This window comes from Bidens hawaiensis, unplaced genomic scaffold (genome assembly GCF_021521415.1).
Source record: "Bidens hawaiensis isolate Kalapana, Puna unplaced genomic scaffold, B.hawaiensis_p1.1 tig00419509_1, whole genome shotgun sequence".
Lineage (NCBI taxonomy): Eukaryota > Viridiplantae > Streptophyta > Magnoliopsida > Asterales > Asteraceae > Bidens > Bidens hawaiensis.
In genome coordinates, this window is record NW_027504884.1 from 375,167 (window position 1) to 391,203 (window position 16,037).

A 16,037-nucleotide genomic window follows, 5' to 3' on the forward strand; every position below is an offset into this window, starting at 1 on the left:
TACAAGGATCTTTGTAATTTGATGGAATACATTTCCTTAGGCTTTGAGCTTATTGCATCGGGGAGTTTAAATCCTTCGGGAATTTTCATATAGATGTCACTATCTAGTGATCCATACAAGTAAGCTGTGACAACATCCATAAGGCGCATCTCTAAATTTTTAGAGACTGCTAAGCTGATTAAATATCTAAACGTAACAGCATCCATGACAGGAGAATACGTTTCTTCATAGTCAATTCCTGGCCTCTGAGAAAAACCTTGAGCTACAAGTCTTGCTTTATATCTTGTAACTTCATTTTTCTCATTTCGTTTTCTCACAAAAACCCATTTATATCCTACAGGTTTCATTGACTTTGGTGTAATGACAATAGGTCCAAAAACCTTTCGATTGTTTAGTGAGTTTAATTCAGCTTGCATAGCATCTTTCCATTTGTTCCAATCTTGTCGATTTTTACAATCATCTACAGATTTTGGTTCAGGGTCATCATTTTCTTCCATGATATCGCTTGCCACAGAATAAGAAAATATATCATCAATATTTTCCATTTCATCTCGATCCCACATTATATGTGATTTACCATAGTTTATTGACAATTCTTTATTGGAATCATTTATTTCTTCCTGAGGAAATGTTATATCATTTATTTGTTCCTGAAGGAAGGTTTTGTCAATCATTCATTCCTTAGGGTCAGTATCCTTCTCAGAACCCTTTCTTTTTCGAGGATTTTTATCCTTTGAACCGATTGGCCTTCCACATTTTAAACGTTTTTGAGATTCATGAGGTGCATTATTATGGTTTTGCTTGCTTGGAATCTCAACTCGAGCTGGAGCATTAGCAGCTGGTATATGAGATTTAGTGACCCTGTTTATATCAGTAAATGCATCAGGTAACTGATTTGCAATTTCTTGTAGATGTATTATTTTTTGAACCTCTGTCTCACTTTGTTTTGATCTTGGGTCTAGATGTAACAATGATGGCACACACCATGATATATCTCTTTCTTGCCTTTTCATTTCTCCCCCTAATGTCGGGAACATTGTCTCGTTAAAATGACAATCAGCAAAACGTGCTGTAAATACATCACCTGTTAAAGGTTCAAGGTATCTTATGATGGAAGATGTTTCATATCCAACATATATTCCCAACCTTCTTTGGGGACCCATTTTTGTGCGTTGTGGTGGTGCAATAGGAACATACACAGCACAACCAAAAATTCTAAGATGAGAGATATTTGGCTCATTTCCAGAAACAAGTTGTGTGGGAGAGTATTTATGATTTGCACTTGGTCTTACGCGGATTAATGATCCAGCATGCATAATTGCATGACCCCAAATAGAAACAGGGAGTTTTGTCCTCATTATTAATGGTCTAGCTATTACCTGTAGGCGTTTGATCAACGACTCGGCTAAGCCATTTTGTGTGTGTACATGAGCAACAGGGTGTTCTACAACAATCCCCACAGACATGCAATAATCATCAAAAGCATGTGATGTAAATTCTCCCGCATTATCAAGCCTTACTCTTTTAATGGTATAATCCGAAAAATGTGCACGTAATTTGATAATTTAAGCAAGAAATTTTGCAAAAGCAACATTACGAGTCGATAATAAAGAGATATTAGACCATCTGCTGGATGCGTCTATTAAGACCATGAAGTATCTAAATGGTCCACATGGTGGATGAATTGGTCCACATATGTCACCTTGAATTCTTTCAAGAAACATTGGTGTTTCTTTATCGACTTTTAATGGCGAAGGCCTTGTAATTAATTTTCCAAGAGAACAAGATGTACATTGAGGCATTTTATCTATTTTGTGGATCTTTTGACCTTTCAGTGGATGCCCATGTGTATTTTCAATTATCCTTTTCATCATTGTGGATCCTGGATGGCCTAATCTGTCATGCCATAAGTTTATGATACCAGAATCGCAACAATTTTCTTTGACTGCCATATGTGCTTGAGGCACATTTATATATGTATAATGCAAACCAGAATGGAGCATTGACAATTTTTCCAATATTTGATCTTTGCTTATGATATGCAAATATTTTTCATTACTAACAGTCCTTGACTGAGTATCATATCCATTATGATATATGTTTCTGAAACTCAACAAATTTCTTGTTGATTTTGGGGAAAATAAAGCATTTTCTATTTTGAGCTTTGTACCGTTTGGTAATGCTAAATTAGCTTTTCCCACTCCTTCTATCAAGTTTGTAGGACCTGATATTGTATTGATGATCCCTTTTGTTGGTTTCAGTTTATAAAAATATTTTTTAGATCTAAGTATAGTATGCGTGGCTCCACTATCCGCTATACATATATCTTCTTCATTTGTTTGATCTTGTGCTCCGGTGATTTTCATTTTAAATCTTGAAAAATATTAAGAAAAAAAATAAGTGTATAACGAAGACATATGATATTTTAATAAGAACTTTATTTAATTGAAACACAAGTAGTACATGAAAGAGGAACTACATAATTAAAGATAATGAGAACACACTTAATAACTGCATCTAATTATAGTAGTCAAGCAACTTTGTTTCAAAGTTCTACCCCAAGGTCTTCAACGCTCAGCTCAGCATTGATATTATTAAAGTTATCAACATGGTTCACTTCTTTCTCTTTTCCTTTTAGAGAGGCTTGGTACAGTTCACACAGATGTGGAGTTGTGCGACAAGCCTTTGCCCAGTGGTTTGTACTTCCACATCTAAAACATGAAGTGCCATTGTTTTCGGACCTACCAGCTTCATTCCATTTATTTTGGTGGTTGGAATTGGTATTGTGTGGGACATGATAATTATTGGCTCTCTGTTTACGACCACGACCACGGCCACGACCACGACCGTAAGAGTTATTGTTCCATTTGAATGGATGCTTACGATCATTAAAATGCCTTTTGTCAAAATGACCACGTCCACGTCCACGGCCTCGTCCTCGACTTTGTTCCCATTTATGATCAGAATTTTTATGAGAACTTTTGTGAGCAACATGTGCTTCTGGTATTGCTAATGAACCTGTGGGACGAGATTGATGATTTTTCATCAATAATTCATTATTTTTCTCTGCTACAAGGAGTAATGCATTTAGATCAGAGTATCTCTTAAAATTCTGCAAACGATAATGTGTTTGCAAGTTTATATTTGATGCATGAAACGTGGAGAAAGTTTTCTCTAACTTTTCTTCCTCTGTTACGAGATACCCACAAAATTCTAGCTTTGAACAAATTCGGTATAAAGCAGAGGTGTAATCATTTACCCTCTTAAAATCTTGGAACCTAAGACTGTTCCATTCATCTCTAGAAGTAGGAAGTAAAACTTCCTTTAGATGACCGAATCTGCTTTTCAAATCTTCCCATATCATATATGGGTTATCATAATTAAAATACTCATGCTGTAGTAATTCATCAATATGTTTATGGATGAAAACATCAGCTCTTGCTTTATCCTGGTCAGAGCAATCATTGTATTCTTGGATTGCGTCTAACACATCCATAGATTTTAAATGTCTTTTGACATTTGCTGTCCAAGACATATAATTTTCTCCAGAAATGTTGAGTGCAGGGAATTCGAGTTTTGCTATATTTGACATTTTGTTGCTAAACATAATAAGATAAATATTAGAATCCATATATATCAATCGACAATGAGATACAATACATTGGTAGAGCTATAAACATATAAAAGAAAAAAAATGCCGAAATCTTCAGATGGGAGATTAAAAATTAGAATGAGAAGTAGTATAAGCATTATAGTGACCAACAGTAAAACCGGGTGAATCATTTTGAGAACTTTATCTTGGATAAATTTAATAAGAAGAATGTTTGTTGTAAATGAAATGGGGTTAATGATTGGTTATTTATAGTGAAAAATTATAACCTTTACAACGGTTATATTACCGTTTATAACGGTAACATTACCGTTTGTGTGTATATATATAATATATAATATTAATTATTTTAAAGTAAGATAATAAATAAGATATTAAATACAGTTTATTTTATAAAATATATATAATTAGTATGCACAATAATAAGAATAGAATTGTTAGTGTAAATAAATCTAACTTCTAAATGAGATATTAGTGTGCATATATAAATAAAAGTTAGAATAGTTATCAAATTTTAATAACAATGTTTATACACATTATTGCTATTACTCAGTATATTAGTTAGTATATGTATATGCATAGATATATATCTAATGTACATAATTAAAGAAGTGTTTATGATGCTTATGTAGATACCTTTGTGTCTTTTACCTTTCTTGGTTAGGATATAAGCGGCTCGTGCTGATAACGTGTTATAATATTAGCTCTAATTATAACAAGATTATTGAAGTAATAATTGAACTTTATTATATCTAAGAGACAAGAGAGTGAAGAGATATATGTGAATTGTTAGTTCTACCGGGATGGATAACTTCGTTACAAATACATGCTATTTATAATATCAAATCTACTATTCAAAAAGTAAATCTACCGACAATCTCAACTATTATATTTCATTTGGAGTGTTCGTGTGACTAAAGATGTTTGACAAATGTGTCATCCATCAATAATGTTATAGCATTCATCAATAATTCATAACACCCAACAAATAATGTGACGGAAATTTTCTTTCCACACAAGTCACAACAATATATAATAATGATATAACAAGCTTTACTTCTTTGTGATTCGATGACCAGTAGCCCACTTTATGATTTTGTCTTTATAGTTACGATGTAAACGGTGGGGTTTTTCAAACCAAACCTCGATTGAATTTCCCACTATGAAGTTTGCCTTTTGCTCACAATTTCCCAGACGGCCGTGACTTCTTAATCAATTAACTCTTCTACAATCGTGTTCTTCACTACGACCGGACAACCAGACACTTTAGCGCCTTCAATCGGAATTTTAACCGCGATCGATTTCTTGGTCTCTTATGCCTTTGATTGGAACTACCACCGCAATCAAGACTTGTCGTCGATTGGAAACACGAGTCTGGATCGTTAGGCTCTGATACCACTTGTTAAACCTTAGACAAGTGAATCAAGAACACCAAAGACGATATTGCATAAAACGTTTATGCGACTCTTTTCATTAATAAGAAAAAAGAACAAAATATTTTCTACTATTTCTACTCTTCTCTACTCTATCAAAAGAAAACTAATGATGGGTTTATATAGCACCCACAATTCTAATCCTACTAAAACTAGGAATCACAATTAAACTAGACCTCTAATTTATTTAATAATAAATAAAAGATAACTATGACACCAAGTTATTCAACTTGGTCCCAGAACTTTGGATCTCCACCAAACCGCCCATTGAGATCTTCCGTACCACCCTTATACTTTTCGTATTAACCATTCGGGTCCTTCAAGTTGGGATTGCTCCAAGTTTTACAAATAATCACGATTCACAATGACTGTAGCGGAAATGCGAGCTTTGTGCATAAAGATGGCTTGTATTGCAACAAAAAGAGAATTACAAGTGTGCTTTGCAAGTGTAATAGTCAGAGTTGTGTGTTGGATTGGATGAGTCACACATGAGGACTCACCATATATTTATATATACTAGTTAGCATCCATACTTATATGGTTATATAGAAATCTAGACCCTTTTAAATCTACTAGCATGTATCCATTATATAGAGATCTATGAAATTTTTATCAAGATATCTAGTAATCATGTTGTTCTAGAGTTGGTCTAGAACTCTCCATGATGCTTCATTGGTTGGTTAACATTTTTAGATATTTCTAACAGACTAATAGAGTAAAGTGTTATTTTCGTCTTTGTGGTTTGACAAATAATGCAAATTTAGTCCAAAAAGTTTATTTTTTGCTTATGGACCATCCACGTTTCCCAGTTCTGGCCAATTACATCCAAATCACTAACCGTGTTAATTTTAATCGTTAAGTCAGGGGTAGACATGTCTTTTCACTATTTCTTTGTTATAATACTTATTTCACTAAACTGTGGTTTTCGTCCATATGGTTTGTCCAAATCTGCATAAAGTGTCATTTTCGTCATTGTGGTTTGGTAATTAATGTGAACTTAGTCAAAAAGTTATTTTTTCATATGACCATTCACGTTTCCCAATTCTTGCCAATTACATCCAAACCATTAACCCTGTTAAATTTGATTGTTAAGTCAGGGGTTATTAAAATGACAAAACTAAGGTTTATTTGGGGAGAAAAACGACAAAACTGGTCGTCATGTGAGGGGCACGCAGATGGGCTACGAACAGACTTAACGAGGTTAATAAATTCGAGTTTAATTGCAAGTGAAATGAAACTTGAAGAACGAAAATTGCAAACTTGAAACTACAAAGTATTAAGTGGGGGCAAAGACGTTATACCAACAAAAAAAATATGTGAAAATGTTGAATCATGCACGCAGACACATGAAAGAGCCGAAAAAATTAATGTCCTCAAAGTTTTGATGTAAACCCTCTTGGCGCGAGGCGAACGTATAAGAAAAGTTCAAAAACAAATCTAAAAATTTTAATAAAAAGAAAGTTAGAATAAAAAAATAATAGTTAAACAAAAAACATTGATGCTTTTACGTTTGTGCTTCGAAAACTTATTCATTGTCACACACAACCCGGTTGTGAATGAAATTTACATCAAAACATGGATAAACATAAGCATGTCGTCATGGTACGCACTATTAGAATGTTATAAAATGTATTTTAAAAGTTATAATATTTTTATCTCTCAACATTGATCGAATTATGGATATTAACTAACCTTTATTGATTTTGTTTTCATTACAAATTTACAATAAGTAGTTTCAGTTTTTCATAATTTTGGTATTTGATATTCAAACTATTCTACCTATTTAATTTTCTCATAATGTGTTGCATATTCTCCGTGTTAGTAATATGTTCTCCATGAATTGGGATATTAATATGAATCTTTTGCTGATACTACAGGACATACACAGCAACATCGAACTGGCCGAATGAGTTATAGGGGAGATCAAAATGAAACGTGTCATATGTAGTTAACTAGAATGAAACGGGCCGAATGAGTAAAAATACGATAACTAAATCAAGCCGGGTCATATATAGAGAACTAAAATACGTTAAATGATACTGGCGGAAAACAGAAAGCAAATATGAGTATATGACCATGAAAACCGACACACTTTGATCTTGACAGCATGTTTATGCTACTTTGCAAACCGATGATGTTGTTGGATATCAAGAACACATTATTACAACATAATCATCCATAAACATATGATTAAATCAAGAAACATGGGATCAATTGTTATAAGTCTCGTCTGCCAAACATAGTCAAAACAGACGATTTTTATTGATATAATTGATCAACGTATCTTTACATTTTTGCATCTATTTATAGCCCAATGAAACGGTACTAATACTAACAAGGTAGTTATGACTTATGACCCTTCGTTTGGGGTACCAGAAAACCGTCAAATCAGATTTCCGACCATTGCATGTTATGCGCCACTTGATTTTTCAACCGATTTGCCCCAAGAAAACTTGAAGTGTTGACTTCATAGCGTTAACAGAAACCACACCTTTGCCGTGTATAAACGATGGAGATGCAATGTTCATAGGGGAACGACAAAAAAAGTTGTAAATCATGTGTTTCAATTCATTTAATATTATAAAAGAAAAAAATAAAAAACTAAAGCAGTTGACTAATTATTGAAGCTTGGTTGGTTTGTAAAAGACCATATTTGCCAAAAGAATATAAAGCCAAAAGATGCTAAATTACAATCTCAAAAGTATTACAATCTTGACACTCCATGTACAGGGCAGTAATACCAAATTTAGACCGGATACAGAACTTTGGCCTCATCCTGCACCCCTTATCAAAATGTTGTCCATGAGCTTCAGCTAATCGGTCCCTAAGAAACTCCAGAGTCACCTAATCACCAGTCACAACAGATTTTAATAATCATTAAAACAAAACAAGATACTATGATCAGCTTTGACCCAAAACCTAAGAAAGTCTCGAAACATTTTAGTGATCGTTAAAACACATCAACTACTATGATCAGCTTTGACCCATACAAAAAAGTCAACTCAGCTTGTTTTGACATAAACCCATTCTGACCCGTTACCCAACTGACCATTTTGGCATCCCTATATATAATCAGCTACTAAATGTGAACGTAAAGATTAAGTTATTAGGACCTCATCGTCTCTGTTGAGTTTAAGCTCACAAAGTGAACAAAAGATAAGATGACGGTTTTGTTGCAACACTCCTTGCTTGCATATGGGACACCATACCTCATTTCCCGCCTATTGCCAACATATAAACATATACTTTATTATATTTATGCTTAAAATTTTAGAAGTTAAGAATATTATGATGGCCAAACCTTTTCATCATTCAGCTGCATATTCTCAAAAACTGCACGAGCTAGGTATTCGTCTTCCTCATCATCCCATAATTTAATAAAGCTATTTGATTCTGCAAGTATGAGAAATAAACACAAAGCTATAAAATCCAAAAAATATAATAAAATAATCTCATTAACAGAAAGAAATAAAAAGGATCCACATTTTATACTAAATCAAACTATACCTTTTTCAATTTGTTCAGTATTAAGATCCTCATAAAAAATCTTTTGCATTTCCAACAAAATTTCTTCACAGTCACCTTGGTATGCTGCATGAACACCATCGTATTCCCATAACATATCATCACTGGTTTCCGAACAGCTTTTCATTGGCGTCTCTTTTATTTTTCTTAGTTCATCAGATACAATGTCTTGGAATGTTGATTTAATTAACTCCTGCAATGAAAAGCTTTAATTATAACAGTAATATGAAACCACTAATCAGCACACGAGGAAAACAAACAAGAAGAAAATTACACACACACATAAACGAGAAGACAAACCTCGTGTTTAGGAGAATGGTCCCTTGAATCAGGTAACCTCATTTTCCACAAAAGGCGATTCCTGTCGGCTCGAAGTCTATTGTAACAGTTTTCCCTTAGCTACAACACAAGATAATATACTTAGGCCTGCAAACAAACTGAATGAACAAAACGAGGGCATGTTCGTGTTCGTTCAATTAACTTTAAACAAACAGGATCATATAATCTAACACATTTTTTGTTCATGTTCATTCATTAAGAAAATGGGAATGTTCATGTTCATTAATGTTCGTCCGTTTAAAACCCAAACGAACAGTTCACGAACGAATATAAACAAACACACATGAACACAATTGACCAAACATAAACGAACATAAGTTAGCATTAACGAACTCAAAAGAACAAGTCTACTACATCACAGTTCATCAAAACACATCCATATTTTTTCATTCATATAAATGAACAAACACAAACTACTTATGTATTTATTAAAATTTAAACGAACATAAATGAACGAAGAAATGTGTGCTCATGTTCGTTCGTTTAATTAAACGAACAAAAACATTTTATTCATGTTCATTTGTTTATTAAATAAAGGAACTTCCATCCGAAAAGTTCCTAAACATTCGGTTCATTTTCAGGCCTATATACACTTCAGTAATCTAAAAGATTCTCTATATCTTCCAAATAACAAGTCCACATTTGAAATTTGAGATCAAATAAACAATTGCTCACACCACATCATAGTTCCAAAAACAGAAGCTCTGTGATCAATAAACTTTGCACAATTAGGTCTAACAGCAGTAGCACTGGTGCAAACGAGCAGAGCCGCTCGCGAGCTACTCGAGATCACGTCAATAAAAAGCTTGAAATGAGCCGAGCCTCATATAAACCTCGTTTAGTTTTCGAGTCCGAACTCAAGCCTTGTATGGGAATATCGTTTAGCCATAACGGGCCTTGTGTATTTTTAAGTTTTAACTCTCTTAGATTTCTATGCATTAATTTCACACGACATAGCCAATCTTTGGCTCGTTTAAGGTACTACACACAAGCTCGCGTGGAGGTTAGGCTCATGTAAGGTTTTTTTCTTTTTTTCAAAATATATAAAAATAATTAAACGCATATAAACTAATAAATAAATAATAATAAACGGGCCAAAGCCTGAGCTTGAAAAAACGACTAACGACTAGCACTTAATATTCATCTTGACACAAACACACACACACACAATTTTCCATAATATCATTTAACAACAAAATAATATATATTGTTATATCATTTAAGATATAAATAAACCTATCATTAAAGAGTAGTGTAGTGTTTGATACATAAATTGTGTAATTGAGTGACTAATTAACAACTAATAATAAACTACAATTTGCCAATTGAAGCCTAAAACTAATTTAATATTTAATAATCAACGAAACACATATTAATAAAACCTAAAAACGAAATGAAATGAAATCTTGTCTTTCCATTTCGAATGATTATTGAACGAGACATGAGATTTCATTGAAGATCGCGTTGAAGGCTTCTTCTTATCTTCTTCTGCTTCTTCTCCGGCTGCCATTGCTGCTGCTGATGCAATCAATCAATCAATCAATCGCCGATTGCTGACGTCAGTTATTGCTGATTTGCGCCTGAATTTGTGAATTGAGGGTTTCTCGCGCGCTATCAAATTATTATATAGATCCGATTAATCGTGGGTTAGTGGAGCGGTTGACTGACCCGTTTATTTCTTTTATGTTTGTATGCATAAACCCTTTCACTATTTACAATCTGACACTTTAGTCCTCTGATTATATGTTTCTTTATTTATTTATTTCTTTAACAGTTAACAAACATAAAAAGCTTATTTACTCCGTACGGGATGACCTAATGGCAAAACGGTCACCGTCAGCCATACGAAGCCCTTAAACTTCTCCAAGTTATCTCTAGTTCCGGGGAAAAATCGTACGCCCGAAGGCCCACTGGTGGTAAACCCGAACAACCTCAGGATCGAACTGCAGATCATAAAAAATCTCAGTCTTTTTGCATTGAGACACTCGTGTACCCTCCAAAATGTTGTAAGTGTGGGTTGAACTTGGGTCTCTATTGAGAAACTCATGTTTCCTGTCACTACACCACATTTATTTATTATTATTATTATTAATTTATTGTTTATCATCGATTTTACTAAATATTGTTGAGAAGATATAAACATATTGATATGTTGTTGGCATTTGGTTGTAAGCCTAGGATTATGCTTGAGAAAAAAAAAGCAATCTGTTTGAGTTATTTTTGGTTATATAGTTAGCTGAACGGACATTTTTTGTCATGTGCGTGACAAGTATATTATAAACTGGGAGTGGTTATTGTTTTCTCAATCACAAGGTGTTGTTAAAGTGTTTAGCTGGTGTTCAGACTTTTTAAATTAGTTGAGATTACAATATAAAAGAATCTTGTGGACCAAAATCAATAACGTTTATAGATTGTAATGATTTGAAGTATGCAAACATGTTATTGTAGCTTGAAGACATACAACATTTTATAAGACATAAATATGGACATGATTGTCAGTTAGTCCCAGGAAGTCATTAACTCATAAGCCCTAAGCAACCAAGTGAGGTCTCGTGAATTATTATATATATTAAAAAGCAGATCTAACTTCTCCTCACAAAATTACTGTAGAATTTACTATTCAATATTATAAGATTTCATTAGTTAAAATTTAAATACAACTAAATAACCCTACAAATTAAAATGTTAGGTTTTTATTCTTTTTATTTTACTTTTTACTTTCAACTATTATAACTAAACTTAGACAAGTATCGACGTTATATGTTGTTTTCGTATTTTTTAAAGTTCGTCTTTACAGTTATCAAAACTTTTTTCATGATTTAAAAAATATCTTATCGTCGCATGCTTTTATATTCGCGCTCAACGTTTGATACCGCCCTTAAAATATTGTTTTTGTTTACTAATTTATGTTTACGAACACGTGTAAGCGCCTCTGATACTAACAGAATCTGTGTTGGTTCGTAGATGTAACGTGCCGGTTTTTTTGATTCTATATATGATAAATTGTTGTATTTTAACATTGACGATTTTATTTCTTTTGTTTAGTTCCGATGTCGTAACCTGATACAAACTGACTTCGCGTTGACTCGTAGCGCTTTCGTGATTTTACGTTTATACGTATGTTTTTTTGTTCGATTTAGTGGTCCCGCTGCGAAGCACGGGATCTAAATCCTAGTTACTTATTAAGATGGTAACCGCAACCGATTTAAGCACTTTTAGCTATGATAAATAAGATGAATTGAGTATGTCAAAATTAGTTATACATGTGCTCGTTTATAATGATATGACGGTACAATGGCATGTCACATCATGTGTAACGACCCTCATGAATAATATCAAATGCACGGTTTATATTTTTTTGTTTTTTTATCTTAACTAAAGATGAGTATCTTAAAAGAAAATTTACATAAATGTAATAAGGACCCATGAGTTATTGAGCATTACTCTTTTATAAAATGAAAAGAACAATTTTTATTTTAATCACAAATAATCGAAATGTATACATCTCAAACTTTAAGTATAAAAGACATTGTAAACATGTCAATATAATGTATTAAAATTCATACATCAACATAAATAGTTAAAAGGATATAAATCTCACAGAGTCTAGGTTTAAAAGGTATAACAATTTAAACATATAAACATAATTGAAAACAATAATAACAGGTATATCACCTCCACACATGAAAGTACGAAACCTAACAAAATCAAGTTGATCATCTATTTTTTCCTTAACATCCTAAGTTCTAAAATCACAATGGTTATAACAAATATCGCAAGAACGATGCCATAACCGACATTCCATGAGCTTCCCGCCTTAGCCAAATGGATACCGTAGAAAATATTAAAAATCGCAAATGATATCATAATCCTTCCAACATTATGATGATACAAATTCCAATATTTTCTCGTTTTTGCATCTATAGATGGACGGACCAATAAAGCTAGAACCTATTAGAAAACAAGATTCATGTGTTATATAAACCCAAATCAAAGTATACGTTAAAAAAGATATCAACAAGCAACGAGATCGATAAACATGGTAACCTGAAGACAACCGAGTACAAGAATAGTTACACCAAGTCCTTTGTGCTTTCGAACACTTGCATCAAGACGGCCTTCTAACACAAACCCTGCAATCACACCCGCTATTCCAAGAGTAAACCCTAATGATTGAACACTCGAGTGCACATAAAACCACAATGGGTCCATATGCCTAAAATAGCGAGCCACTATTACGCCAATAGGGATCAATATGCCCCATGCTAGCATGTTCAAGATTCCATGAGCCCTTCTCAAATTCGAGTAAGGGGCCTTAACACGGCTAGCTTGACCTATATCACACGATAAACATATACAATAATATCAAAAAATTTTATCATACATCATGTCACACGCTCATTTATAATGAGTCAATTTCAATTAGGTTGTGCATGGATCAGTTTCAGATTTAGGCTAAAACCGAACCAAAAACCGAAATGTCAGTTTTTGAGTTGGCTTTTTGGCTTTTGGTATGGGTTTGGTTCGGTTTATTTGATTTTGTCAATAGCTTGAAAAGTTTGGCCAAAAAAATTTTTGGGCAAAATTTATGAATTTGGGCCTAAACTTATTGTTAGTCAACTTAGTTGATAATTAATTTTGTATTATACATTTTGGCTAAAATATACGGTAATCTATAAATTAAATTAAATTCAAAATATAAATTAAAAATCTATATGTTCGGTTTTAACAAAAAAAAACATAAAACCAAAGTGTCGTTTTTGTTTCGGTTTGTTTTTTTTGGTTTTGGATCGATTTTTCCGAATTCATGTACACCTCTAATTTTAATAAACTTACCGGATGCATAGTTCAATCTAATCGCCATCATAGTCCTATGTTGAGTCAAACGATAGCTAGGCGCGCCTGGAGAGGGGTTGTTGCTGTCCCCAACTGAATACACGAGCCGTTGTCTTGGTTGGTCCGTGACCAATTGAAACCCCATGTAAATCCGCCCCGAGTCTACAAAGATTGATGACGTGTTTCCAGGAATTTGTAGGTCGCCTTGATCCACCAACACTTGAGCCGGTGTTTGACCACCAAGCAAATACCTTCTCATGTTGGTCGAACCATCTCGAGCCACCCAACCCACGACCGCACTGGACCCCACCATGCCCCCATTCGGCGAAAACCCCATTCCAATATATGAATTTGTGTTAGGTGTAGATAACACAAAGTTCCACAAACTTGGTCCAGCTTGTGAATACTATTTAACAAACAAAAACATCACATAATAAACACAAAGCAAATAATACAAACATTAAATAAATAGAAGCTATGAATGAAGACGCTTACTCTAAGGATGAAACCTTCGGACGTCCAGACAGGAAAACAATTGAGAGAAGACGTGTCGAATAAGATTCGACCATTGAGATTTGCAAAATTTATGTTGGAACTACATGAATCGTGGGTTGTTTGTGCATGGAACATACGCATATGCATATGCATATGCAATGAACATGCTAAAATTAGCAAAAATGAAAGATTTTTGAGTAATTTCATCATGGGTATGACTTTGATCATCTCTTTGATTAGTTCTTAATTTCTTGTAGCTATGATATGATATGATATGATGAAGGGCAAGTAGTGGGTGAATGATGTGCATAGAACATGTTTGAATACAAGTATTTTATATGATGATAATATAATTGAATGTGGTTGGGGTTGACTTGGTTTAATTATTTGTTTTATGTGGTTGGTTGATATATATGCTTAACCATTAATTATATTCCAACTTACTTACTAAACGGCAATAAAATAATTTTGTGTAGTACAACCATCGTTGTTAATATTATGTAATAGTGACTACAATATGAGAGCACCAAATGGAGTACATGTACATGTGAGAAAAAAAAATGGAAATATGACTTTTTTTAATGGTTGAGTCTTGTGGCATATAAATTTGTACAAAAGTAATATCTTAGATATTTGTATATTAAATATAATAATTTTATTAAGTTTTTATTAAACTAACGTTGAAGTTAACCAAAACTAATATAATACTAGATCAACTAACTATGAAGGCCACATAATATAAAAGTAGATGTACTCAATTTGTTCATTATGTTTACATAGAGTTTGACTGTATAAAAATAAACCAAAGTTTTGCGTCCTCACATTTCATTCCATAGGATAAGGCTATGTCATTCCATAGGATAAGTAATCGAAACAAGAGACCGGGTCTCGAGTGAGAGAGATGGCGTCATTTTAATTTCGTAAATTTTCCTTTATAGTTTCTTTTATTTTATTTGGTGTTTCTCTCTTTTGTTTTCTTTGTACTTTGGGTTCAGTGATCCTTTTAATTTATTTTATAAAACTGGCCTTTAAATAAAAGACTATACTCAAAATTCTTCCTATTTCGATCATAATTACCGAAACTCTCAATCTCTTAGAATTTTCTGTTGGAGTTGTGCGACTTGGTTCCTTTTTAAAAAAAGTGCATACAAAAATAGGTGGCTATCATACTCCTACATGTTAGGATCCTATGCAAAAAAATATTTTATTTTATAAAAAGGGTCCTAAATTTAAAATCCGCTTTACGCTTCAAAAGGTTAGCTGACCCTAGATATTCTTACAGATAAATATGATGTTCTCCTATTATGCATCAACCGGAAAGAGAACGGATAATTTATAACCACATGAAAATCATATTGTCGGGTTTATAAATAATATTTAAAATATGGCATGACACGGTATGGATATTGATAATTAAAAAGATAATATATTACAGATACGTTTAGTAATAAAATGTAACAACTTATCTCGAGAAATGATTTAACCTCGTTTTTTAAAAACGTAACGTTTATTTCGATTACACTTTTAAGAGTGATTTGTCATGTTACATTTGTAAGGAGGTCGAGAGAAACTATGTCATACATGTTATATACATACTCCAATTCCATATGTAGTAGTAAACGTATATCAATCAGAAAAAAACAACCGAAAGAAACAATGGACGGCAACATGTTTAATGAACTGCCAAAATAACAAATGGCTCAACCGTCCCTGCCGTTTATTAAGATCAAGGTGAACATAAATTTTATATTTATTTGTTTATAATAATAATAATATATGCTCATGTAATAGTATATAGA

The 16,037-nt window shown here is 33.1% G+C and overlaps 2 protein-coding genes across 2 annotated transcripts; both read right to left on the bottom strand.

Annotated features, from left to right (window-relative positions):
* Window positions 1-7,639: 7,639 nt before the first annotated feature.
* On the bottom strand, window positions 7,640-10,529 carry LOC143609187 (uncharacterized). The gene is made up of 6 exons (XM_077084014.1): window positions 10,298-10,529; window positions 8,869-8,967; window positions 8,551-8,761; window positions 8,345-8,436; window positions 8,157-8,264; window positions 7,640-7,887 (listed from the first exon to the last, which is right to left on the bottom strand). Exons 1-6 carry the CDS (start codon window positions 10,415-10,417, stop codon window positions 7,726-7,728), a joined length of 792 nt encoding a protein of 263 aa, XP_076940129.1. The 5' UTR covers window positions 10,418-10,529; the 3' UTR covers window positions 7,640-7,725.
* A 2,030-nt stretch (window positions 10,530-12,559) lies between these two features.
* LOC143609185 (cytochrome b561 and DOMON domain-containing protein At3g07570-like) lies at window positions 12,560-14,481 on the bottom strand. The gene is made up of 4 exons (XM_077084012.1): window positions 14,239-14,481; window positions 13,744-14,149; window positions 12,955-13,241; window positions 12,560-12,858 (listed from the first exon to the last, which is right to left on the bottom strand). The coding sequence occupies exons 1-4, from the start codon at window positions 14,464-14,466 to the stop codon at window positions 12,628-12,630; spliced, it is 1,152 nt and encodes a 383-aa protein (XP_076940127.1). The 5' UTR covers window positions 14,467-14,481; the 3' UTR covers window positions 12,560-12,627.
* Between the last annotated feature and the right edge of the window lie 1,556 nt (window positions 14,482-16,037).